Consider the following 27,462-nt stretch of genomic DNA (forward strand, 5'->3'; position numbering starts at 1 on the left):
GGCACACCACAGAGATGACTGACATTAAGGAACACCACAGAGATGACTGACATTAAGGAACACCACAGAGATGACTGACATTAAGGCACACCACAGAGATGACTGACATTAAGGCACACCACAGAGATGACTGACATTAAGGCACACCACAGAGATGACTGACATTAAGGCACACCACAGAGATGACTGACATTAAGGAACACCACAGAGATGACTGACATTAAGGAACACCACAGAGATGACAGACATTAAGGAACACCACAGAGATGACTGACATTAAGGAACACCACAGAGATGACAGACATTAAGGAACACCACAGAGATGACTGACATTAAGGAACACCACAGAGATGACTGACATTAAGGCACACCACAGAGATGACCGCACTGGCTGAAAGAGATGACTGACATTAAGGAACACCACAGAGATGGCAGACATTAAGGCACACCACATAGATGGCAGACATTAAGGCACACCACAGAGATGACAGACATTAAGGAACACCACAGAGATGACTGAAAGAGATGGCAGACATTAAGGAACACCACAGAGATGGCAGACATTAAGGAACACCACAGAGATGGCAGACATTAAGGAACACCACAGAGATGACAGACATTAAGGAACACCACAGAGATGACAGACATTAAGGAACACCACAGAGATGACAGACATTAAGGAACACCACAGAGATGACAGACATTAAGGAACACCACAGAGATGACAGACATTAAGGAACACCACAGAGATGACAGACATTAAGGAACACCACAGAGATGACAGACATTAAGGAACACCACAGAGATGACAGACATTAAGGAACACCACAGAGATGACAGACATTAAGGAACACCACAGAGATGACAGACATTAAGGAACACCACAGAGATGACAGACATTAAGGAACACCACAGAGATGACAGACATTAAGGAACACCACAGAGATGACAGACATTAAGGAACACCACAGAGATGACTGACATTAAGGAACACCACAGAGATGACTGACATTAAGGAACACCACAGAGATGACTGACATTAAGGAACACCACAGAGATGACTGACATTAAGGAACACCACAGAGATGACTGACATTAAGGCACACCACAGAGATGACTGACATTAAGGCACACCACAGAGATGACTGACATTAAGGCACACCACAGAGATGACTGACATTAAGGCACACCACAGAGATGACTGACATTAAGGCACACCACAGAGATGACTGACATTAAGGAACACCACAGAGATGACTGCGCTGGCTGAAAGACGAGAAAGACTGCCATTTTACATCTCCCATTTTCTTTACATAATAATGCCACGTGTGGTGTCTACCTTCATAGATTCAGTCACCTGGACACCATGTGACCTGCAGTATAGGAATATCCATCTATCATACCTGGTCCACACACCTACAGTCTCACATGTATAGGAGTCTTGTCGCTAATAATCAGAGAGGCTGAGAGAATCTCTCGTGTTGCAGATTCCTACAGAGTCTCTTCCTCTGTCTGTCCTTTGTTAGATTTAATAATGATCACAGTAATACTGTCACTCTCATTCTAACTCCCAGGAACTCAGAGGAAGGTGAACCCAATGGGTCTCAAAGCAAGGTGAAAGAAGGTGAACCCAATGGGTCTCAAAGCAAGGTGAAAGAAGGTGAACCCAATGGGTCTCAAAGCAAGGTGAAAGAAGGTTAACCAATTGGGTCTCAAAGCAAGGTGAAAGAAGGTGAACCAATTGGGTCTCAAAGCAAGGTGAAAGAAGGTGAACCCAATGGGTCTCAAAGCAAGGTGAAAGAAGGTGAACCCAATGGGTCTCAAAGCAAGGTGAAAGAAGGTGCACCCAATGGGTCTCAAAGCAAGGTGAAAGAAGGTGAACCCAATGGGTCTCAAAGCAAGGTGAAAGAAGGTGAACCCAATGGTCTCAAAGCAAGGTGAAAGAAGGTGAACCCAATAGACTCAAAGCAAGGTGAAAGAAGGTGAACCCAATAGACTCAAAGCAAGGTGAAAGAAGGTGAACCCAATGGTCTCAAAGCAAGGTGAAAGAAGGTGAACCCAATAGTCTCAAAGCAAGGTGAAAGAAGGTAAACCCAATGGGTCTCAAAGCAAGGTGAAAGAAGGTGAACCCAATGGTCTCAAAGCAAGGTGAAAGAAGGTGAACCCAATGGGTCTCAAAGCAAGGTGAAAGAAGGTGAACCCAATGGGTCTCAAAGCAAGGTGAAAGAAGGTGAACCCAATGGTCTCAAAGCAAGGTGAAAGAAGGTGAACCCAATAGACTCAAAGCAAGGTGAAAGAAGGTGAACCCAATGGTCTCAAAGCAAGGTGAAAGAAGGTGAACCCAATAGTCTCAAAGCAAGGTGAAAGAAGGTGAACCCAATGGGTCTCAAAGCAAGGTGAAAGAAGGTAAACCCAATGGGTCTCAAAGCAAGGTGAAAGAAGGTGAACCCAATAGACTCAAAGCCACCATTACAATCTGATCTATAGACTGACATTGTTGATGTGTGCCAGAGCTCATATCAACACATTACATGTGAAGTATGTCACACAATGAAACCATAACTATTGACACGTTGATTTACTGATCAAATAGGAGATGTTGACTGGTTGATTGATCCTGACCACCAGGTGGCTGATAACATCCCATACAGAGAGCTCATCTCACGGTTAAGGTTTCCCTCTACCTTTGGGACAGGCTAGATCCATCTCCTGTAACCATAGCAACTCCTTATGAAGCCAGATTCAGGAGTCTCGTCCCGAGAGAAGCTCTCGTGTCGCAGATTCCTACAGTCTCTTCCTCTGTCTGTCCTTGGTTAGATATACTAATAATAATATTAATATTTAGTAAATCATATATGGCAGCAGTAGTAGTGTAGTAATAATAGTAGTAGTAGCAGTAGTAATAATCGTAGTAGTAGTAGCAGTAGTAGTGTAGAAGTAATAATAGTAGTAGTAGCAGTAGTAGTGGTAGTAGTAGTAGTAATAATAGTAATAATAGTAGTAATAGCAGTAGTAGTGTAGTAGCAGTAGTAGTGGTAGTAGTAATAGTAACAGTGGTAGTAATATTACAGCCTCCATTCTAATACCACAGCCTCCATTCTAATACCACAGCCTCCATTCTAATACCACAGCCTCCATTCTAATACCACAGCCCCCAGTGACCCTGGGATCACTCCTCACTACTCATAAAGCACCCTGGGATCACTCCTCACTACTCATAAAGCTCCCTGGGATCACTCACTACTCATAAAGCTCCCTGGGATCACTCACTACTCATAAAGCACCCTGGGATCACTCCTCACAACTCATAAAGCTCCCTGGGATCACTCACTACTCATAAAGCACCCTGGGATCACTCACTACTCATAAAGCACCCTAGGGATCACTCGCTACTCCTAAAGCACCCTGGGATCACTCGCTACTCCTAAAGCACCCTGGGATCACTCACTACTCCTAAAGCACCCTGGGATCACTACTCACTACTCCTCAAGCACCCTGGGATCACTACTCACTACTCCTAAAGCACCCTGGGATCACTACTCACTACTCCTAAAGCACCCTGGGATCACTACTCACTACTCCTAAAGCACCCTGGGATCACTACTCACTACTCCTAAAGCACCCTGGGATCACTACTCACTACTCCTAAAGCACCCTGGGATGACTACTCACTACTCCTAAAGCACCCTGGGATGACTACTCACTACTCCTAAAGCACCCTGGGATGACTACTCACTACTCCTAAAGCACCCTGGGATGACTACTCACTACTCCTAAAGCACCCTGGGATGACTACTCACTACTCCTAAAGCACCCTGGGATGACTACTCACTACTCCTAAAGCACCCTGGGATGACTCACTACTCCTAAAGCACCCTGGGATGACTCACTACTCCTAAAGCACCCTGGGATGACTCACTACTCCTAAAGCACCCTGGGATGACTCACTACTCCTAAAGCACCCTGGGATGACTCACTACTCCTAAAGCACCCTGGGATGACTCACTACTCCTAAAGCACCCTGGGATGACTCACTACTCCTAAAGCACCCTGGGATGACTCACTACTCCTAAAGCACCCTGGGATGACTCACTACTCCTAAAGCACCCTGGGATGACTCACTACTCCTAAAGCACCCTGGGATGACTCACTACTCCTAAAGCACCCTGGGATGACTCACTACTCCTAAAGCACCCTGGGATGACTCACTACTCCTAAAGCACCCTGGGATGACTCACTACTCCTAAAGCACCCTGGGATGACTCACTACTCCTAAAGCACCCTGGGATGACTCACTACTCCTAAAGCACCCTGGGATGACTCACCCTAAAGCACCCTGGGATGACTCACTACTCCTAAAGCACCCTGGGATGACTCACTACTCCTAAAGCACCCTGGGATGACTCACTACTCCTAAAGCACCCTGGGATGACTCACTACTCCTAAAGCACCCTGGGATGACTCACTACTCCTAAAGCACCCTGGGATGACTCACTACTCCTAAAGCACCCTGGGATGACTCACTACTCCTAAAGCACCCTGGGATGACTCACTACTCCTAAAGCACCCTGGGATGACTCACTACTCCTAAAGCACCCTGGGATGACTCACTACTCCTAAAGCACCCTGGGATGACTCACTACTCCTAAAGCACCCTGGGATGACTCACTACTCCTAAAGCACCCTGGGATGACTCACTACTCCTAAAGCACCCTGGGATGACTCACTACTCCTAAAGCACCCTGGGATGACTCACTACTCCTAAAGCACCCTGGGATGACTCACTACTCCTAAAGCACCCTGGGATGACTCACTACTCCTAAAGCACCCTGGGATCACTCACTACTCCTAAAGCACCCTGGGATCACTCACTACTCCTAAAGCACCCTGGGATCACTCACTACTCCTAAAGCACCCTGGGATCACTCACTACTCCTAAAGCACCCTGGGATCACTCACTACTCCTAAAGCACCCTGGGATCACTCACTACTCCTAAAGCACCCTGGGATCACTCACTACTCATAAACCACATGTAGAAGTTTCATAGTCCAAAATACTCTCAAAAAAGTAGAAAAATACTGTGATACGATATCTTGGCCATATTGCCCTAGCCTGGTCCCAGGTCTGTTTATGCTGCCAACCTTAAGAGTTGGCCAGACAGATCTGAGACCAGGCTAGGATAAAGGAGATCCTGCTCCTGAAGGTCAATATTTAACCTGCCATTAGAATGTTTACACTGAACATGTGACAGCTGCACCTGCCGGGGTAGAGAATGGCTTCACAGGGATTGGTGGATTACTGAACCAGCAAGCCACCCGATTGGCTAAAATGGGATGTGTCACCTGGAGGTATATTAGGGCGGCTCTCTAGACGCTGTATCATGATCCGAGGTCAGTTTTGTGTTTTTCCCCCTTCTGATGGTTTAAGGTCAGGATAAGCTGATCCTAGACCTGTCCTTATACAGGTCTAGGGTCAGGATTGGGGAGGATAAGCTGATCCTAGACCTGTCCTTATACCAGTAAATTCTACCAGGAAAGTGGCAATTATAAGAGGGGTTTCATGTTGATGCTTAATGCAAGAAATTATATAAAATTGTCCATAAAATCTAGATAAATAAACAATAATACTAAAGAAAGGTCTGCGTCTTTACCTATGACTGAAACACAGCCCAGTGGTGCGATGAGGGAGGCCGGGGCGAAGCCGTAGGCTGCGAAGTTCCCCAGCTCCCCTAGTCCCATCAGACCCACGCCACTCCACCACAGCACTGACGTGTAGTAGGGCCTGGAGTCGCCGAGCTGGGACTGGCGCATGTGGGCGTATTTCTGACAGCGAGAGGACAGGGCACAGAGTCAAAGAACAGCACTTCATTCACATGTTCAGAGGAGCATTGGGAAAATACACAAATAATACAGTAGCTGACATAACATCAGGAAACACTAGTGTTGTATCTCATAGTACTGTACACAGCCTCCTAAAACACTAGTGTTGTATCTCATAGTACTGTACACGGCCTCCTAAAACACTAGTGTTGTATCTCATAGTACTGTACACGGCCTCCTAAAACACTAGTGTTGTATCTCATAGTACTGTACACGGCCTCCTAAAACACTAGTGTGTTGTTAGTGTTGTATCTCATAGTACTGTACACGGCCTCCTAAAACACTAGTGTTGTATCTCATAGTACTGTACACGGCCCCCTAAAACACTAGTGTTGTATCTCATAGTACTGTACACGGCCTCCTAAAACACTAGTGTTGTATCTCATAGTACTGTACACAGCCTAAAACACTAGTGTTGTTAGTGTTGTATCTCATAGTACTGTACACAGCCTAAAAACACTAGTGTTGTATCTCATAGTACTGTACACAGCCTAAAACACTAGTGTTGTTAGTGTTGTATCTCATAGTACTGTACACAGCCTAAAACACTAGTGTTGTTAGTGTTGTATCTCATAGTACTGTACACAGCCTAAAACACTAGTGTTGTTAGTGTTGTCTCATAGTACTGTACACAGCCTAAAACACTAGTGTTGTATCTCATAGTACTGTACACAGCCTAAAACACTAGTGTTGTATCTCATAGTACTGTACACAGCCTAAAACACTAGTGTTGTATCTCATAGTACTGTACACGGCCTCCTAAAACACTAGTGTTGTATCTCATAGTACTGTACACAGCCTAAAACACTAGTGTTGTATCTCATAGTACTGTACACAGCCTAAAACACTAGTGTTGTATCTCATAGTACTGTACACAGCCTAAAACACTAGTGTTGTATCTCATAGTACTGTACACGGCCCCCTAAAACACTAGTGTTGTATCTCATAGTACTGTACACGGCCTCCTAAAACACTAGTGTTGTATCTCATAGTACTGTACACAGCCTAAAACACTAGTGTTGCTAGTGTTGTATCTCATAGTACTGTACACGGCCTCCTAAAACAAACAGGCCCTTACCTGTATATTCAGAGAAATGCTGATGAGGAAGTTCCCACATATTGAAATGATGATTCCCAGGAGATACGTCTGAAAAACAACAGCAAAACAGATCAGAAGGAAACCTCTGAGTATCGTCCCGTGGAGAACGCCACTGGACGAGTGACCTCATCCCATAGAGAACGCCACTGGACGAGTGACCTCATCCCATAGAGAACGCCACTGGACGAGTGACCTCATCCCATAGAGAACGCCACTGGACGAGTGATGGAAGAGAGGAAAATGAGGCATTGAAAACTACCGTGGACTCCCTTAAAGACACCACAGAGAGGCTACGGTACGATGATAAAACAAACTACCGTGGACTCCCTTATTAAGACACCACAGAGAGGCTACGGTACGATGATAAAACAAACTACCGTGGACTCCCTAAGACACCACAGAGAGGCTACGGTACGATGATAAAACAAACTACCGTGGACTCCCTTATTAAGACACCACAGAGAGGCTACGGTACGATGATAAAACAAACTACCGTGGACTCCTAAGACACCACAGAGAGGCTACGGTACGATTATAAAACAAACTACCGTGGACTCCCTTATTAAGACACCACAGAGAGGCTACGGTACGATTATAAAACAAACTACCGTGGACTCCCTAAGACACCACAGAGAAGCTACGGTACGATGATAAAACAATGAAAGCTGAATGACTTGATCTAAAGTATAGAAGAATGAAGAATAATATTGTTATGAAGGAGAATAAAGGAGAATAATATTGTCATGAAGGAGAATAAAGGAGAATAATATTGTTATGAAGGAGAATAAAGGAGAATAATATTGTCATGAAGGAGAATGGAAATGAAAACTATCAGTCAACGGAGGGAAAAGTCAAGACGTTCATGAAATGTAATCTCAAGATGACGGACGAACAGGTGGATACAATTGATTTTCAAAAAGTGGTTTCACTGTTTCAGTGGAAGAGGAGGGAAGGCCCCGTTCGATCATAGCTGTGAGTGACAACTACCTCCTGCTGAACTAGTCCCCGCTGTGAGTGATAACTACCTCCTGCTGAACTAGTCCCCGCTGTGAGTGATAACTACCTCCTGCTGAACTAGTCCCCGCTGTGAGTGATAACTACCTCCTGCTGAACTAGTCCCCGCTGTGAGTGATAACCACCTCCTGCTGAACTAGTCCCCGCTGTGAGTGATAACTACCTCCTGCTGAACTAGTCCCCGCTGTGAGTGATAACTACCTCCTGCTGAACTAGTCCCCGCTGTGAGTGATAACCACCTCCTGCTGAACTAGTCCCCGCTGTGAGTGATAACCACCTCCTGCTGAACTAGTCCCCGCTGTGAGTGATAACCACCTCCTGCTGAACTAGTCCCCGCTGTGAGTGATAACTACCTCCTGCTGAACTAGTCCCCGCTGTGAGTGATAACTACCTCCTGCTGAACTAGTCCCCGCTGTGAGTGATAACCACCTCCTGCTGAACTAGTCCCCGCTGTGTGTGATAACTACCTCCTGCTGAACTAGTCCCCGCTGTGAGTGATAACTACCTCCTGCTGAACTAGTCCCCGCTGTGAGTGATAACTACCTCCTGCTGAACTAGTCCCTGAGACACATTAGCACACACAATTCATTTGTTTTTCACACAATTCATTTGTTTTTCACACAATTCATTTGTTTTTCACACAATTAATTTATTACATGGAAAGATTTTTTAAATTGTTTTTATTCATGCAAGTATGGAACCGTGGACTTCTGGGTAATCCAGAATGGGTATGATGAACTTATCCCTATTCTATTTAGGCAATATGGAACTTCGATAAAAGATGGAGTTGAATGCGTCTTTCTGCCCATAATTTCATTTTAAAGTCCTCAAATTTTGCTTTTTTGCCATCATTCTTTATATCATTGATCTCGGCTTCATAATATAGTTTAGTTACATTTCTCATTTTGCAGTAAGTCAGACAGACTTGTTAGCCACTTCCTTTTGTCCCGTCTCTTTCAACCAATACAGTTTCCTCATCTCCTCATCGATCCACGGAGCCTTAACAGTTCTAACAGTTCTAACAGTCAGTTTCCTCATCTCCTCATTGATCTACGGAGCCTTAACAGTTCTAACAGTCAGTTTCCTCATCTCCTCATTGATCTACGGAGCCTTAACAGTTCTAACAGTCAGTTTCCTCATCTCCTCATTGATCTACGGAGCCTTAACAGTTCTAACAGTCAGTTTCCTCATCGATCCATGGAGCCTTAACAGTTCTGACAGTCAGTTTCATGTTTATCAATCATTTGAAGAAGCAATTTCATAAATTCATCAAGTGCAGCGTCTGGATGCTCAGACCAACAAATAACATCCACATAAGAGTCACAGCTCAATCTTGTATGATCTCTTATATAGTATTTTAGGCCCAGCTGTTGGAACTTTGTCCTTCCTGTATATAGCCACTATATTGTGATCCCTGCATCCAATGAGTACGGATACAGCTTAAGAACAAAGTTCTATAGTATTAGTAAACATGTGATCAATACATGTGGATGATCTTGTTCCTGTGGTGTTTGTAAACACCCTGGTAGGTTGATTAATAACCTGAACCAGATTACAGACACTGGTTACAGTGAGAAGCTTCCTGTTGAGTGGGTTGATTAATAACCTGAACCAGATTACAGGCACTGGTTACAGGCACTGGTTACAGTGAAGCTTCCTGTTGAGTGGACAGCTTGATGAAAACCAGTCAATATTCAGGTCCCCTGAGAAAGTAGACCTCTGTTTACATCACGAACACTATCAAGCATTTCACACATTATTTAGATACTGACTGTTAGCACTTGGTGGCCTACAGAAACACCCCACAATAAAAGGCTTTAGATCTGCCAAGTGAACCTGCAACCACAACACATCAATAACACTTGACATTAGATCTTCTCTAAGCATTACAGGGAATATGGCTCTGAATATATACAGCAACACCTCCCCCATAAGCATTCCTGTCTCTTCTATAGATGTTATATCCTTGTATGTATCATCAAATTAACTATCTAAGTGAGTCTAAGAAATGGCTAATGTATTAATGTTATTTGATGTTAGGAAGTTAGAGTTCATGAACCTTATTTGTAAAGCTACAGATAGCCCATATTACTATGTTCAGCACTTTTCCTGGGTAGCTGATCACAGATAGACATAACATGGAAAAGAGCAGACAAAGAAGAGAGAAATATATACATTCAGCTGTCCATTAAATCAATTGGTGTGTGTGTGTGCAGCGGGGTTGAAGCTACGGACCCATAGGCTTGGCTCTCTCATGGCCAACGAGCCGGGCGTAGGGAGGGTGGCCAACGAGCCGGGCGTAGGGAGGGTGGCCAACGAGCCGGGCGTGGGGAGGGTGGCCAACGAGCCGGGCGTAGGGAGGGTGGCCAACGAGCCGGGCGTAGGGGGAGGGTGGCCAACGAGCCCGGCGTGGGGAGGGTGGCCAACGAGCCCGTCGTGGGGAGGGTGGCCAACGAGCCCGTCGTGGGGAGGGTGGCCAACGAGCCGGGCGTAGGGAGGGTGGCCAACGAGCCCGGCGTGGGGAGGGTGGCCAACGAGCCCGTCGTGGGGAGGGTGGCCAACGAGCCCGTCGTGGGGAGGGTGGCCAACGAGCCGGGCGTAGGGAGGGTGGCCAACGAGCCGGGCGTAGGGAGGGTGGCCAACGAGCCGGGCGTAGGGAGGGTGGCCAACGAGCCCGTCGTGGGGAGGGTGGCCAACGAGCCGGGCGTAGGGAGGGTGGCCAACGAGCCGGGCGTAGGGAGGGTGGCCAACGAGCCGGGCGTAGGGAGGGTGGCCAACGAGCCCGTCGTGGGGAGGGTGGCCAACGAGCCGGGCGTGGGGAGGGTGGCCAACGAGCCGGGCGTAGGGAGGGTGGCCAACGAGCCGGGCGTAGGGAGGGTGGCCAACGAGCCGGGCGTAGGGAGGGTGGCCAACGAGCCGGGCGTAGGGAGGGTGGCCAACGAGCCGGGCGTAGGGAGGGTGGCCAACGAGCCGGGCGTGGGGAGGGTGGCCAACGAGCCGGGCGTGGGGAGGGTGGCCAACGAGCCCGTCGTGGGGAGGGTGGCCAACGAGCCCGTCGTGGGGAGGGTGGCCAACGAGCCAGTCGTGGGGAGGGTGGCCAACGAGCCCGTCGTGGGGAGGGTGGCCAACGAGCCCGTCGTGGGGAGGGTGGCCAACGAGCCCGTCGTGGGGAGGGTGGCCAACGAGCCCGCCGTGGGGAGGGTGGCCAACGAGCCCGCCGTGGGGAGGGTGGCCAACGAGCCCGCCGTGGGGAGGGTGGCCAACGAGCCCGTCGTGGGGAGGGTGGCCAACGAGCCCGTCGTGGGGAGGGTGGCCAAGGAGCCCGTCGTGGGGAGGGTGGCCAAGGAGCCCGCCGTAGGGAGGGTGGCCAATGAGCCCGCCGTAGGGAGGGTGGCCAATGAGCCCGTCGTAGGGAGGGTGGCCAATGAGCCTGTCGTAGCGAATGTAAGCAATGTCCCTACGTGCTCTGGCAGCTTTCATGGCTGGGAAAAATGATTTCCTATTCTGGCAGATAGCTTCAGGATAGTCCTCGCTGAGGAAGATATACGTTCCTCTTAAGTTCTTGGCGCTTTCCAGAACAGCTACTTTGTCCTTGAACCTGAGGAACTTGACTACTATCGGCCTGGGCATCTCACCTTGGCCGGTGGTGGGTTTTCCAGTCCTGTGGGCGTGGTCCACCTCAATTTTCCTGATGTCCATCTCCAAAATCATTTCCCTCACTTTGTCCTCAGACTCCGTCCAGGTCTCGTGGAGATTCTGCAATTCCGTCCACATCCATGGTTGTTCCACCTTGATTGTCCCTCAAGATAATCTGATTTCTCCGTCATCATTATCATGGATTCACACACCGAACCGATGTCCTCTCTCACAGACTTACAGACTGCATTCAACTTGCCCGTTCTCTTGTTTAAACTCATCGAGCTGACCCTGGGAGAACTGCAAACTGTTCTTCAGTTCCTGGACCTCTCTGGTCAGGTCGTACATTCTTTTATTAGTTGAATGCTCCACCAGCATTTGGACAAAACACTTGAAGCTCCCGGCTAACCACCTGTTTGTCAAGGCTGAGAAGTGCCAGTTTCATCAGGAGGCTCCTTCCCAGGCTACCAAATCAGCCCGTAAGGAGTGAAGATGGATGTCAAGAAGGTAAATGCAGTCAGATCATGGCCAGTCCCAACCACCATAAAAGGGGTTACAACGTTTTTTGGGGTTTTGCCAACTTCTACCGCCGTTTCATCAGGTATTTGAGCTCCATCCCCGCTCCTCTCACCCTTCTCCTTAAGGGTGGTCCCCGTAGGTTGGTCCAGAGTCTAGCAGCCGACGAGGCCTTCAGTCTACTAATGGGACGTTTCACCCTCCGCCCCCATTGCTCAAACATCCAGATCCCACAATACCTTTTGTGGTGGACGCTTCAGAGGTGGGCGTGGGGGCAGTTCTGTCTCAACGACAAGGTCATCCACAGAAATTGCATCCGTGTGCATATTACTCTAAGAAACTATCCCCCGCAGAGAGGAATTACGACGTCGGTGATCGAGAGAGCTCCTGGTGGTGAAATTGGCATTAGGGGTGGAGACTGGCTGGAGGGCGCCAAGGACCCATTTGTCATCCTCACCGACCATCGGAACCTGGAGTACATACGGACAGAAAAGGAGGCTGAATCAGCGCCAAGCAAGGTGGGCCCTTTACTTCACAAGATTCTCCCAGGTTAAAAAACCCCACCAAAGCCAATGCCTTGTCACGTCTCTACGATTCGGGAGAGGGTCCTGCCCATGCACCTGTAATCCCTTCCTCTCGAGTTGTAGCCTCTGTGGTCTGGGACGTAGATGTGGACATTCGCCAGTCTCTGGAGACCCACTAACTGTCCTCCTGAAGGCATCTACGTTCCCACGGGGATTAGGGATCATCTGCTGACCTGGGCGCAGACAGCTGTCATCACTGGACAGTCAGGTATTTCTCGCACTACCCAATCGATCTCTGAGAAGTATTGGTGGCCTACCTTGGCGCAGCACGTTAGTCGCTACGTCAACTCCTGATCAAAACAAATCCTCACGGAACGCTCCAGCAGGGAAACTCCTTCCCGTTATGGCCTTCCGGAGGACATCGTCTCTGACCATGGCCCCCAATTCACATTACGGGTGTGGAAAGCCTTTATGGAGAAGCTCGGGGTCAACCTCACTTCTGGGTACCGGCCTCAGTCCAACAGGCAGGTGGAGAGGATGAACCAGGAGCTGGGGAGGTTCCCGAGGAGTCACTTCCAGGACCGGCAGGGAGAGTGGGCCCGATTCCTTCCATGGGCGGAGTACGCCAGTGAAAGGGAGGACAGTATCAGGAGACCCAACTGTGGTTTGTGACTGCTATCATTTCCCAATTCAATTGCAGTAATTCCGTTACTGATTTTCAGGAAATTGTGTTACCGATTCGCAACAGAATTACAAGTTTTAAATCTCTCATTAATTAATAAACAAGTTTGAGATCAGTAAAAGCACAAACTAATTGATAGCTTTACCTTTACTTGTTAGTTCTGTGAACATTCATGATCCTCCCTCTTCATGAGGCAGAGAAATTAGAACATATCTCAAAGGGTTTCTGGTAATGGAATTACAAGGCATAAAGCAAAGTTTCTTAAACGTACAGGAGGCAAATCATTTCTCCAAAACGATACTGAACAAAAATATAAAAAAATGCTGAAATAAAAGATCCCAAAAAATGTCTCTGAAATTGTGAAACAATTTGTTTACATCCCTGTTAATCCCATAAACCATCTCCAATGTCAACCGGCCTCACAACCGCAAACCGGATGTATGGCGTTATGTGGTCGAGCGGTTTACTGATGTCAACATTGTGAACAGAGTGCCCCATTGTGGAGTTATGGTATGGCCAGGCATAAACTACAGACAACTAACAACTGTATTTTATCTATGGTCATTTGAAAGCACAGAGATACCGTGACGAGATCCCGGGCCCCATTGTCGTGCCATTCATCCGCTGCCATCACCTCATGTTTCAGCATGATAATGCACGGCCCCATGTCGCAAGGATCTGTACACTTCCTGGAAGCCGACATTTTTTCCCCAGTTCTTCCATGGTCTGCATTCTCACTAGACATGTCACCCCATTGAAGAGAAGTGGGGACAACCTTCCACAGGCCACAATCAACAGCCTGATCAACTCTATGTGAAGGAGATGTGTCAAGCTGCATGAGGTAAATGGTGGTGACACCAGACACTGACTGGTTTTCTGATCCACACCAGACACTGACTGGTTTTCTGATCCACACCAGACACTGACTGGTTTTCTGATCCACACCAGACACTGACTGGTTTTCTGATCCACACCAGACACTGACTGGTTTTCTGATCCACACCAGACACTGACTGGTTTTCTGATCCACACCAGACACTGACTGGTTTTCTGATCCACACCAGACACTGACTGGTTTTCTGATCCACACCAGACACTGACTGGTTTTCTGATCCACACCAGACACTGACTGGTTTTCTGATCCACACCAGACACTGACTGGTTTTCTGATCCACACCAGACACTGACTGGTTTTCTGATCCACACCAGACACTGACTGGTTTTCTGATCCACACCAGACACTGACTGGTTTTCTGATCCACACCAGACACTGACTGGTTTTCTGATCCACACCAGACACTGACTGGTTTTCTGATCCACACCAGACACTGACTGGTTTTCTGATCCACACCAGACACTGACTGGTTTTCTGATCCACACCAGACACTGACTGGTTTTCTGATCCACACCAGATACTGACTGGTTTTCTGATCCACACCAGATACTGACTGGTTTTCTGATCCACACCAGATACTGACTGGTTTTCTGATCCACACCAGATACTGACTGGTTTTCTGATCCACACCAGATACTGACTGGTTTTCTGATCCACACCAGATACTGACTGGTTTTCTGATCCACACCAGATACTGACTGGTTTTCTGATCACACCCCTACCTTTATTTAAGGGATCTGTGACCAACAGATGCATATCTGTAATGTGAAACCCAGAGATTAGAGCCTCATGAATTTATTTCAATTGACTGATTTCTTTATTTGAACGGTAAAATCAGTCAAATCTTTTGAAATTGTTGTTTGTTTATATTTTTGTTCAGTTTAAAATATGTAGATTTTTGTTGGCAGTTACTTCAATATTATTTTGTTTTAAATGTATTTCTAAAAATATTTTAGAAGACTTTTATGTTGACCCCTTTCCCATATTTTAGGTTGAATATATATATGCCTTAATTTGTTTAAAAAAATGTTTAAAAAAATATAGACTCCTAGCTTTCATTTGACACCCAACTTAACACGTTTCTATGAACTTCACATGTTGGTTCTCATGGGTCCTTTTACATGGAATTGCACAGTAGTATTCATCAGCCCATTCACTCAGAGGGAACAGAGGTCTGGCTTCCTTGTAGCAGGAAGGGCAAACACAACAAAGGCCACAAGCAGGCTGGCACACTAGGGAGTGTCCTACTTGGCAAACATGACCTAATTGGCCTGGCAGGTCTGTTCTGGTCAGGGTGCTTCTTACAGTAGACTGCCCAGTTGGAAGACGTTCCACTACTAAGACAAACATTTGTATCCAACAACACACAGAGATCTACTATAATCTGCTAATCCATGGACTGTGGTGTACTGTATGTCCTGTACAGGAGGAGGTCATCTGATACTTGTAACCTGCATAATGAGGTCAATATTTTACCAACAGATTACATGTAACAGCACATAACAATCATGATTTTGTTTTCCATTCAGACAGAGTCTGTAGTTGTTTCAAAGACTCCCAAGAAGTTCCACCTTCATTCCAGAGTGTTCTAACTCTGTCCCTAACATTCTACCCCAGTGTGTTCTAACTCTGTCCCTAACATTCTACCCCAGAGCGTTCTAACTCTGTCCCTAACATTCTACCCCAGAGCGTTCTAACTCTGTCCCTAACATTCTACCCCAGAGCGTTCTAACTCTGTCCCTAACATTCTACCCCAGAGTGTTCTAACTCAGTCCCTAACATTCTACCCCAGAGCGTTCTAACTCTGTCCCTAACATTCTACCCCAGTGTGTTCTAACTCTGTCCCTAACATTCTAGCCCAGAGTGTTCTAACTCTGTCCCAGAACATTCTACCCCAGAGTGTTCTAACTCTGTCCCTAACATTCTACCCCAGTTCTAACTCTGTGTTCTAACTCTGTCCCTAACATTCTACCCCAGAGTGTTCTAACTCTGTCCCTAACATTCTACCCCAGTGTTCTCTATAGGGCCTAACATTCTACCCCAGAGTGTTCTCTCTGGGACTAACATTCTACCCCAGAGTGTTCTCTATGTCCCTAACATTCTACCCCAGAGTGTTCTCTATAGTCCCTAACATTCTACCCCAGAGTGTTCTAACTCTGTCCCTAACATTCTACCCCAGAGTGTTCTCTCTGTCCCTAACATTCTACCCCAGAGTGTTCTCTATGAGCCTAACATTCTACCCCAGAGTGTTCTCTCTAGGGCCTAACATTCTACCCCAGAGTGTTCTCTCTAGTCCCTAACATTCTACCCCAGAGTGTTCTCTCTGTCCCTAACATTCTACCCCTGCATCTCTCTCTCTCTAACATTCTACCCCAGAGGTCTGAAGAAGCAACAGAACAGAACTCTGTCTCTGGGTCTGACCCCAGTGTGTTCTAACTCTGTCCTCTAACATTCTACCCCAGAGGTGACAGAACAGAACTCTCTCAGTGTGTTCTAACTCGGGTCTGAACAGGTGACCCCAGAACAGAACTCTGTCTAACTCTCTGGGTCTACCCCAGAGGTCTAAGGTGACAGAACAGACCCCTGTTCTCTCTGGGTCTGAGGAGGTGACCCCAGAACTCTCTCTAACTCTGTCCCTAACATTCTACCCCAGGCGTTCTAACTCTGTCCCTAACATTCTACCCCTGGTTCTAACTCTGTCCCTAACATTCTACCCCTGGTTCTAGACTCTGTCCCTAACATTCTACCCCAGTGTGTTCTAACTCTGTCCCTAACATTGACCCCAGAACAGTTCTAACTCTGTCCCTAACATTCTACCCCAGAGGTGTTCTAACTCTGTCCCTAACATTCTGGGTCAGAGTGTTCTAACTCTGTCCCTAACATTCTACCCCAGAGTGTTCTAACTCTGTCCCTGGGTCTGAGAGGTGACAACTCTGTCCCTAACATTCTACCCCAGAGTGTTCTCTCTGTCTGAGGAGGTGACAGAACAGAACTCTGTCCCTAACATGGGTCTACCCCAGGTGTTCTAACTCTGTCCCTAACATTCTACCCCTGGTTCTAACTCTGTCCCTAAACAGAAGTCTGTTCTAACTCTGGGTAACATTCTACCCCAGGTGTTCTAACTCTGTCCCTAACATTCTACCCCAGAGGTTCTAACTCTGGAGGTAACATTCTACCCAGTGTGTTCTCTCTGTCCCTAACAGGTGACAGCCCAGAACATTCTAGCCCAGTGTTCTCTATAGGGTAACTCTACCCCAGAGGTTCTGATAGAACCTAACTTCTACCCTCTGAGTGTTCTGATAGGGCCTAACATTCTACCCGAAGTGTTCTCTATAGGGCCTAACATTCTACCCGGAGTGTTCTGACAGAACAGAACATTCTACCCCAGAGTGTTCTCTATAGGGCCTAACATTCTCTGAGAGTGACAGGGCAGAACTCTCTACCCCAGGTGTTCTCTGAGGGGTGACAGAACAGAGAGTGTTCTCTATAGGGCCTAACATTCTCCCTGGGTCTGAGGAGGTGACAGAACACTTCTCCCCAGAGTGTTCTCTATAGGGCCTAACAGAACAGAGTGTTCTCTAGGGCCTAACATTCTACCCCAGAGTGACAGAATAGGGCCTAACTCTCTACCTCTGGGTCTGAGGAGGTGACAGACACAGAACTCTTCTCTCTGGGTCTGAAGGTGACAGAACAGACTGTTCTCTCTGGGTAACATTGAGGAGGTGACAGAACAGAACATTCTACCCCAGAGTCTGAGGAACTCTCTATAGGGCCTAACATTCTACTCTCTATAGGGCCTAACATTCTACCCCAGGGTCTGAGGAGGTGACAGACATTCAGAAGTGTCTCTAACTCTGGGTCTGAGGAGGTGACAGTGACAGCTCCAGAACTCTCTCCCCTGGGTCTGAGGAGGTGACAGAACAGAACTCTCTCTACTCTCCAGAGTGTTCTCTAGGAGGTGACAACAACCCCAGTTCTCTCTCTGACAGAACATTCTCTGGGTCTGAGGAGGTGACAGAACAGAACTCTAACATTCTACCCCAGAGTGAACAGAACTCTCTGGGTCTGAGGAGGTGACAGAACAGAACATTCTACCCTCAGGGTCTCTAGGTGACAGAACTCTCCCCAGAGTGTTCTCTGGGTCTGAGGAGGTGACAGAACAGAACTCTCTCTCTCTCTGGGTCTGAGGTGGTGACAGAACAGAACTCACTCTCTCTCTCTCTGGGTCTGAGGAGGTGACAGAACAGAACAGAACTCTCTCTCTCTCTGGGTCTGACTCTCTCTCTCTGGGTCTGAGGAGGTGACAGAACAGAACTCTCTCTCTCTCTGGGTCTGAGGAGGTGACAGAACAGAACTCTCTCTGGGTCTGAGGAGGTGACAGAACAGAACTCTCTCTCTGGGTCTGACAGAACAGAACTCTCTCTCTCTGGGTCTGAAGAGGTGACAGAACAGAACTCTCTCTCTGGGTCTCTCTGGGTCTGAAGAGGTGACAGAACAGAACTCTCTCTCTCTCTGGGTCTGAAGAGGTGACAGAACAGAACTCTCTCTGGGTCTGGGTCTGAACTCTCTCTCTCTCTGGGTCTGAGGTGACAGAACAGAACTCTCTCTCTCTCTGGGTCTGAAGAGGTGACAGAACAGAACTCTCTCTCTGGGTCTCTCTCTGGGTCTGAAGAGGTGACAGAACAGAACTCTCTCTCTGGGTCTGAAGAGGTGACAGAACAGAACTCTCTCTCTGGGTCTGAAGAGGTGACAGAACAGAACTCTCTCTGGGTCTGAAGAGGTGACAGAACAGAACTCTCTCTCTCTCTCTCTGGGTCTGAAGAGGTGACAGAACAGAACTCTCTCTCTCTCTGGGTCTGAAGAGGTGACAGAACAGAACTCTCTCTCTGGGTCTGACCGGGTCTGAAGAGGTGACGAAACAGAATGAGACTGATGTTCTCCTCCCCCACTGTCTCTCTCTCTCTGTGTCCAGGGGGGCGGACAGCGTGTTTCTTTGTGCTACGTGACAATGGAGAACTGTGACGGGCTGGGGATGGATGAAGGGGTAAAGAGATGGGCTGATCCATGGCCTCTGACCTGGGAGGGGAGGAGGGAAGGGAGAGAGCAGGCTGGGGTATTGAGTTATCTCAGAGCTGCCAGCTGTTCAACCCTTATAGTACAGTAAACCCATTCTCCTGCAGAACAGTCTCTTCTCCTATTTCTACAGTATATGCTTCACACCTCATCTCTGCCCAGGCCCCGCTGACAACGTGGTTGACAGAATTCACCTCAGTCCTCATCTCTGCCCAGGCCCCCTGACAACGTGGTTGACAGAATTCACCTCAGTCCTCATCTCTGCCCAGGCCCCCTGACAACGTGGTTGACAGAATTCACCTCAGTCCTCATCTCTGCCCAGGCCCCCTGACAACGTGGTTGACAGAATTCACCTCAGTCCTCATCTCTGCCCAGGCCCCCCTGACAACGTGGTTGACAGAATTCACCTCAGTCCTCATCTCAGCTCGCTGGTCACCATAGCATCTCCCACCTGTAGCACACGCTCCAGCAGGTATATCTCTCTAGTCACCCCCAAAACCAATTCTTTCTTTGGCCGCCTCTCCTTCCAGTCCTCTGCTGCCAATGACTGGAACGAACTACAAAAATCTCTGAAACTGGAAACACTTATCTCCCTCAGTAGCTTTAAGCACCAACTGTCAGAGCAGCTCACAGATTACTGCACATAGCCCACCTATAATTTAGCCCAAACAACTACCTCTTTCCCTACTGTATTTTATTTATTTATTTTGCTCCTTTGCACCCCATTATTTTTATTTCTACTTTGCACATTCTTCCATTGCAAAACTACCATTCCAGTGTTTTACTTGCTATATTGTATTTACTTTGCCACCATGGCCTTTTGCCTTTACCTCCCTTCTCACCTCATTTGCTCACATCGTATATAGACTTGTTTATACTGTATTATTGACTGTATGTTTGTTTTACTCCATGTGTAACTCTGTGTCGTTGTATCTGTCGAACTGCTTTGCTTTATCTTGGCCAGGTCGCAATTGTAAATGAGAACTTGTTCTCAACTTGCCTACCTGGTTAAATAAAGGTGAAATAAAATAAATAAAAAATCTCTGCCCAGGCCCCCCTGACAACATGGCTGACAGAATTCACCTCAGTCCTCATCTCTGCCCAGGTCCCCCTGACAACGTGGCTGACAGAATTCACCTCAGTCCTCATCTCTGCCCAGGTCCCCTGACAACGTGGCTGACAGAATTCACCTCAGTCCTCATCTCTGCCCAGGTCCCCTGACAACGTGGCTGACAGAATTCACCTCAGTCCTCATCTCTGCCCAGGTCCCCTGACAACGTGGCTGACAGAATTCACCTCAGTCCTCATCTCTGCCCAGGTCCCCCTGACAACGTGGCTGACAGAATTCACCTCAGTCCTCATCTCTGCCCAGGCCCCCCTGACAACATGGCTGACAGAATTCCCTGCCTGGGACAGATGGGAAGAGGAGTATGAGGAGAAAGTGTATCTGTGTGCAGAGGAGGAAGTGTATCTGTGTGCAGAGGAGGAAGTATATCTGTGTGCAGAGGAGGAAGTATATCTGTGTGCAGAGGAGGAAGTGTATCTGTGTGCAGAGGAGGAAGTGTATCTGTGTGCAGAGGAGGAAGTGTATCTGTGTGCAGAGGAGGAAGTGTATCTGTGTGCAGAGGAGGAAGTGTATCTGTGTGCAGAGAAGGAAATGTATCTGAGTGCAGAGGAGGAAGTGTATCTGTGTGCAGAGGAGGAAGTGTATCTGTGTGCAGAGGAGATAGGAGGACAAGAGGCCATCATGTACTCTGTAGGCTATACATGGTTTCAGAGGGAACCTGTAGAAATATCCTCTCGTGGACAGAGGCATGTAACATAGAATGATATGCAACATTTTAACTTAGGGTTTCCAAGACGACTAGAAACCATGTCAATATAGCGATTCATTTATTCCAACCTCAGCCTTGAGAACAGGTACCACAGCGGCTTAGAGAACTCCTCACGGTCCAACAGAGAAAACCACACAAAGCACCAATTACTAAAACAAACTGTGTGTTGGCTTCCAAGATACTGTAAATGACCAGGAAGTAGCTAGCTAGCTACTGACATGATCTCACTGGCCATGAACTTGAACTTCCTGCACTAGACACAAAACACTTGGGAGGAATGTGGCCAAGGGGTGAAAACCTTTTCCCTGATGCTGTGAAGGACCATAACACTACTATAGTGACAGATTACTACCCTGACACTGTGAAGGACCATAACACTACTATAGTGACAGATTACTACCCTGACACTGTGAAGGACCATAACACTACTATAGTGACAGATTACTACCCTGACACTGTGAAGGACCATAACACTACTATAGTGACAGATTACTACCCTGACACTGTGAAGGACCATAACACTACTATAGTGACAGATTACTACCCTGACACTGTGAAGGACCATAACACTACAATAGTGACAGATTACTACCCTGACACTGTGAAGGACCATAACACTACTATAGTGACAGATTACTACCCTGACACTGTGAAGGACCATAACACTACTATAGTGACAGATTACTACCCTGACACTGTGAAGGACCATAACACTACAATAGTGACAGATTACTACCCTGACACTGTGAAGGACCATAACACTACTATAGTGACAGATTACTACCCTGACACTGTGAAGGACCATAACACTACAATAGTGACAGATTACTACCCTGACACTGTGAAGGACCAGAACACCACTATAGTGACAGATTACTACCCTGACACTGTGAAGGGCCCATAACACTACTATAGTGACAGATAACTACCCTGACGCTGTGAAGGACCAGAACACTACTATAGTGACAGATTACTACCCTGACGCTGTGAAGGACCAGAACACTACTATAGTGACAGATTACTAGCCTGACACTGTGAAGGACCATAACACTACTATAGTGACAGATTACTAGCCTGACACTGTGAAGGACCATAACACTACTATAGTGACAGATTACTACCCTGACACTGTGAAGGACCATAACACTACTATAGTGACAGATTACTACCCTGACACTGTGAAGGACCATAACACTACTATAGTGACAGATTACTACCCTGACACTGTGAAGGACCATAACACTACTATAGTGACAGATTACTACCCTGACACTGTGAAGGACCATAACACTACTATAGTGACAGATTACTACCCTGACACTGTGAAGGATCATAACACTACTATAGTGACAGATTACTACCCTGACACTGTGAAGGATCATAACACTACTATAGTGACAGATTACTACCCTGACACTGTGAAGGACCAGAACACTACTATAGTGACAGATTACTAGCCTGACACTGTGAAGGACCATAACACTACTATAGTGACAGATTACTACCCTGACACTGTGAAGGATCATAACACTACTATAGTGACAGATTACTACCCTGACACTGTGAAGAACCAGAACACTACTATAGTGACAGATTACTACCCTGACACTGTGAAGGATCATAACACTACTATAGTGACAGATTACTACCCTGACACTGTGAAGAACCAGAACACTACTATAGTGACAGATTACTACCCTGACACTGTGAAGGACCATAACACTACTATAGTGACAGATTACTACCCTGACGCTGTGAAGGACCATAACACTACTATAGTGACAGATTACTAGCCTGATGCTGTGAAGGATCATAACACTACTTTAGTGACAGATTACTAGCCTGACACTGTGAAGGACCAGAACACTACTATAGTGACAGATTACTACCCTGACACTGTGAAGGACCAGAACACTACTATAGTGACAGATTACTACCCTGACACTGTGAAGGACCAGAACACTACTTTAGTGACAGATTACTAGCCTGATGCTGTGAAGGATCATAACACTACTTTAGTGACAGATTACTAGCCTGATGCTGTGAAGGACCATAACACTACTTTAGTGACAGATTACTACCCTGACACTGTGAAGGACCAGAATACTACTATAGTGACAGATTACTACCCTGACACTGTGAAGGGACCATAACACTACTATAGTGACAGATTACTACCCTGACACTGTGAAGGACCAGAACACTACTATAGTGACAGATTACTACCCTGACACTGTGAAGGACCAGAACACTACTATAGTAAACAGATTACAAGCATTAGCTTAGTAATGAGGGTTTGGCAAACAATATAAACCTTCATCTGTGAGCAATTATATGTCATCACTAATCACTTTGATGAAATGCAATGTTTGTTTTTTACATGCGTGCTGAGAATTCAACCACAGCTTGTTGAGAAAACAAGAAGAATAAATGCACAACCCAAAAGCCTTATTATCGCAGATCAGGGATTCTTGAAAAAAAAAAAAGTGAAAATATACATTTTGGATTTTTCACAAATATTTTTCTTAAAATTAACATTCGAAATATATATTTTGATAGACCAAAGTATCAGCTCTCTCAACATTTAAAATAAACAACCTCATTCTTACATGTTTTCATAACAAGGCAACTAAATGGATTTATGTCAACTCTGTCACACGCACCATAAAAAGACAACTAAATGGATTTATGTCAACTCTGTCACACGCACCATAAAAAGGCAACTAAATGGATTTATGTCAACTCTGTCACACACCATAAAAAGACAACTAAATGGATTTATGTCAACTCTGTCACACACACCATAAAAGGCAACTAAATGGATTTATGTCAACTCTGTCACACACACCATAAAAAGGCAACTAAATGGATTTATGTCAACTCTGTCACACACACCATAAAAAGGCAACTAAATGGATTTATGTCAACTCTGTCACACACACCATAAAAAGGCAACTAAATGGATTTATGTCAACTCTGTCACACACACCATAAAAAGACAACTAAATGGATTTATGTCAACTCTGTCACACACACCATAAAAAGGCAACTAAATGGATTTATGTCAACTCTGTCACACACACCATAAAAGACAACTAAATGGATTTGTCAACTCTGTCACACACCATAAAAAGACAACTAAATGGATTTGTCAACTCTGTCACACACCATAAAAAGACAACTAAATGGATTTATGTCAACTCTGTCACACACCATAAAAAGACAACTAAATGGATTTATGTCAACTCTGTCACACACACCATAAAAAGACAACTAAATGGATTTATGTCAACTCTGTCACACACACCATAACAAGGCAACTAAATGGATTTATGTCAACTCTGTCACACGCACCATAAAAAGACAACTAAATGGATTTATGTCAACTCTGTCACACACACCATAAAAAGACTCTTCATTTCTACATGTGTTTAAAGACCTTGATTGATTAATTAATTAAAAATTAATTAAAACATTAGATTATTCAAATATGTAATTCCACGGCAACGGAATTGCGCTGACACTCAGATTCTTTACCAAACAAAAACCACTGATTTAAAAAGTCCAACCATACATACACAAGGACTACTTTTAACCATTTATATTGAACATTTTACAAAAACACTTTTTACTGGAAGAAGTTTGGTAACAGAATTTCTGTAAAATCTCCCTCAGTATCCAAATTTTTCAATAAATAATTGATTAGGTCTACTTTTACTTATTACTTCTGTGAACTTTCATTATCCTCCCTCCCTCCCTCCTTCTAAAGAAATTAGTAAATATCTTAAAGATGTGGGGATGTACCCTGTAAGGAGTTTGGTAACGGAGTTTGGTAACGGAGTTTGATGTACCCTGTATAGGAGTTCGGTAACGGAGTTTCAAGCTGCAAGGCAATGTTTCTTAAACTTACAGGAGGCAAAAAAATGTGTATAAGATTTTAATTGTCAGGAGTCTTCAACATGACTGTTTTGATGATGTACCCTGTATAGTAGATGTTTCCTAAGGCAGGAGTCTTCAACATGACTGTTTTGATGATGTACCCTGTATAGTAGATGTTTCCTAAGGCAGGAGTCTTCAACATGACTGTTTTGATGTACCCTGTATAGTAGATGTTTCCTGAGGCAGGAGTCTTCAACATGACTGTTTTGATGATGTACCCTGTATAGTAGATGTTTCCTAAGGCAGGAGTCTTCAACATGACTGTTTTGATGATGTACCCTGTATAGTAGATGTTTCCTGAGGCAGGAGACTTCAACATGACTGTTTTGATGATGTACCCTGTATAGTAGATGTTTCCTAAGGCAGGAGACTTCAACATGACTGTTTTGATGTACCCTGTATAGTAGATGTTTCCTAAGGCAGGAGACTTCAACATGACTGTTTTGATGATGTACCCTGTATAGTAGATGTTTCCTAAGGCAGGAGTCTTCAACATGACTGTTTTGATGATGTACCCTGTATAGTAGATGTTTCCTGAGGCAGGAGACTTCAACATGACTGTTTTGATGATGTACCCTGTATAGTAGATGTTTCCTAAGGCAGGAGACTTCAACATGACTGTTTTGATGTACCCTGTATAGTAGATGTTTCCTAAGGCAGGAGACTTCAACATGACTGTTTTGATGATGTACCCTGTATAGTAGATGTTTCCTAAGGCAGGAGACTTCAACATGACTGTGTTTTGATGATGTACCCTGTATAGTAGATGTTTCCTAAGACCCATTTCCATCAGTTGGTCTAGAAATCAAAGCCTTTGCTTTATTTCTGAATTTTTAGGATAGAAAATGGTTGAAATATTTATCTATGCCTTAATTTCTCTAAAATATTAGACTGCTAGCTTTCATTTGACCCCCAATTTAAATATGCTTCTATCAACTTCACTTTGGTGCTCATGGGTCATTTTTAAATGAACTAATACAAATCTCTAAACCTCTTTTTGTTTTGTTTTATTGCACTATATAAATGCTCCAGGGATTATTTCAAGTTAGCATTTTTGTCATGTTTTTCTAGATTTACAACATAAAACCACATTTATAAAGCAAACAGTATCCCTTAGGTTTAGTACAGACAACACTAAAAGAGTTTAAGCACGTTGCAGAACAGTGATTCAGATATTTTTCCAGAATATAAATGACAGAAAAATAACGCATCTTTAAGAGGGTTAGCCATCAGCGATGGAGTTGACAAGCCACTGGAGTTAACAGGTAGTCTGACATGTTTTTTTTACCAATAGAAATTAAAAGTTAAAATGCAAACATTTGTACAAATATGAAAAATTATGAATAAGAAAATCCTCAATAAAAACAAAACGTTTTTTTTCCCCCCCCCATTCAAGTGGTATACAAAGTTACATTTGAGTTTTTTTCTCCGTTGATTTATGACTAAAACCTAATGAAAATAAACATATTTGAACCAAAAATCATATCTTAATCTATCAGGTAGATGGAGTTGATAGTTTATGGTTGTGATCATGGTGACTTGAATATTGGTTGTTTAAATAGAAGTAGAGAACATGAAGGTCCTTATGGTGTCGCTCACCTGATTCATTTAGGACTCCGACGTTAATGTCCAAATCTCTAAACACATGTTTTGTAAGGAAATCACAGTTCTGAGAGAAATATTCTTCAATGTCACAGAGAGGGAATTGCAAGAAACTTCACAAGATCATTTCCCAGTTAATATTAATTATTGACCGTTTTTAGAATTGGTCAACTTTTTTTGAGAGTTCGGAATTGGGATCGTTTGTCCCAGACAAGGGCATATCCGGTCCCAGAGCGGACATGGAAATAATAATAATAATAATATTGAAAATATTAGGACAATTCCTAAAAATAAAAATAAATCTTTCCCCTTAAAAAAAAATCGATAAATGTGTTTAATCTCGAATAATAATACAAAATAATGTTTGTTTCAACTAATAAGAAATAAAGTTTCCCTGCCGAACAAGGATTGTGCGGACTTTTAAGAGTCAGTGAGTTACTAGTTGCCTACCTTCAGCGGATTCTCCCGGATTTCAGTGAACGGAGACGGTCGAGATGAATTCTGTCCTGTTCTGTTAGAAAACACGCTGTCTAAAGTTGAGTTGTTCGCCATCTTTTCCTCTATCGTAGCCTTTCCTTCCAACTAGGCTACTTCATCGCAACTCAAGATTCCCCTTTTCACATGTTTGTCCGGTTCCAGTCTTGACATCCCGTGAGTTTGAGTCTTTCCTGCCCGGTCAACCGGCAGAAGGGTCAGTCTGCTCGTCACCACGTCAGTACGAATTAACGAGGCGGGGATGCAGCTGGAGAGCACAGACTTCCCCGGAT

General features: G+C 45.4%; 1 protein-coding gene across 3 annotated transcripts in view; it reads right to left on the reverse strand.

The window, feature by feature from the left end:
* LOC121845493 (NIPA-like protein 2) overlaps nucleotides 1-27,462 on the reverse strand; it is a 49,615-nt gene extending 22,153 nt beyond the window's left edge. The window contains exons 1-3 of one of the 3 annotated variants that reach the window (XM_042316957.1): nucleotides 27,146-27,459; nucleotides 6,959-7,027; nucleotides 5,652-5,823 (exon numbers count right to left, since the gene is read on the reverse strand). In XM_042316957.1, the coding sequence (XP_042172891.1) occupies nucleotides 5,652-5,823; nucleotides 6,959-7,027; nucleotides 27,146-27,247 (343 nt within the window). In that variant the 5' untranslated portion in view covers nucleotides 27,248-27,459. Of the gene's footprint in view, nucleotides 1-5,651; nucleotides 5,824-6,958; nucleotides 7,028-26,692; nucleotides 26,899-27,145 lie in introns of those variants that run through there. The other 2 variants (XM_042316959.1, XM_042316958.1) reach the window with 2 other exon arrangements.

Source organism: Oncorhynchus tshawytscha, unplaced genomic scaffold (assembly GCF_018296145.1).
Source record: "Oncorhynchus tshawytscha isolate Ot180627B unplaced genomic scaffold, Otsh_v2.0 Un_contig_2048_pilon_pilon, whole genome shotgun sequence".
Classification (NCBI taxonomy): Eukaryota; Metazoa; Chordata; class Actinopteri; order Salmoniformes; family Salmonidae; genus Oncorhynchus; species Oncorhynchus tshawytscha.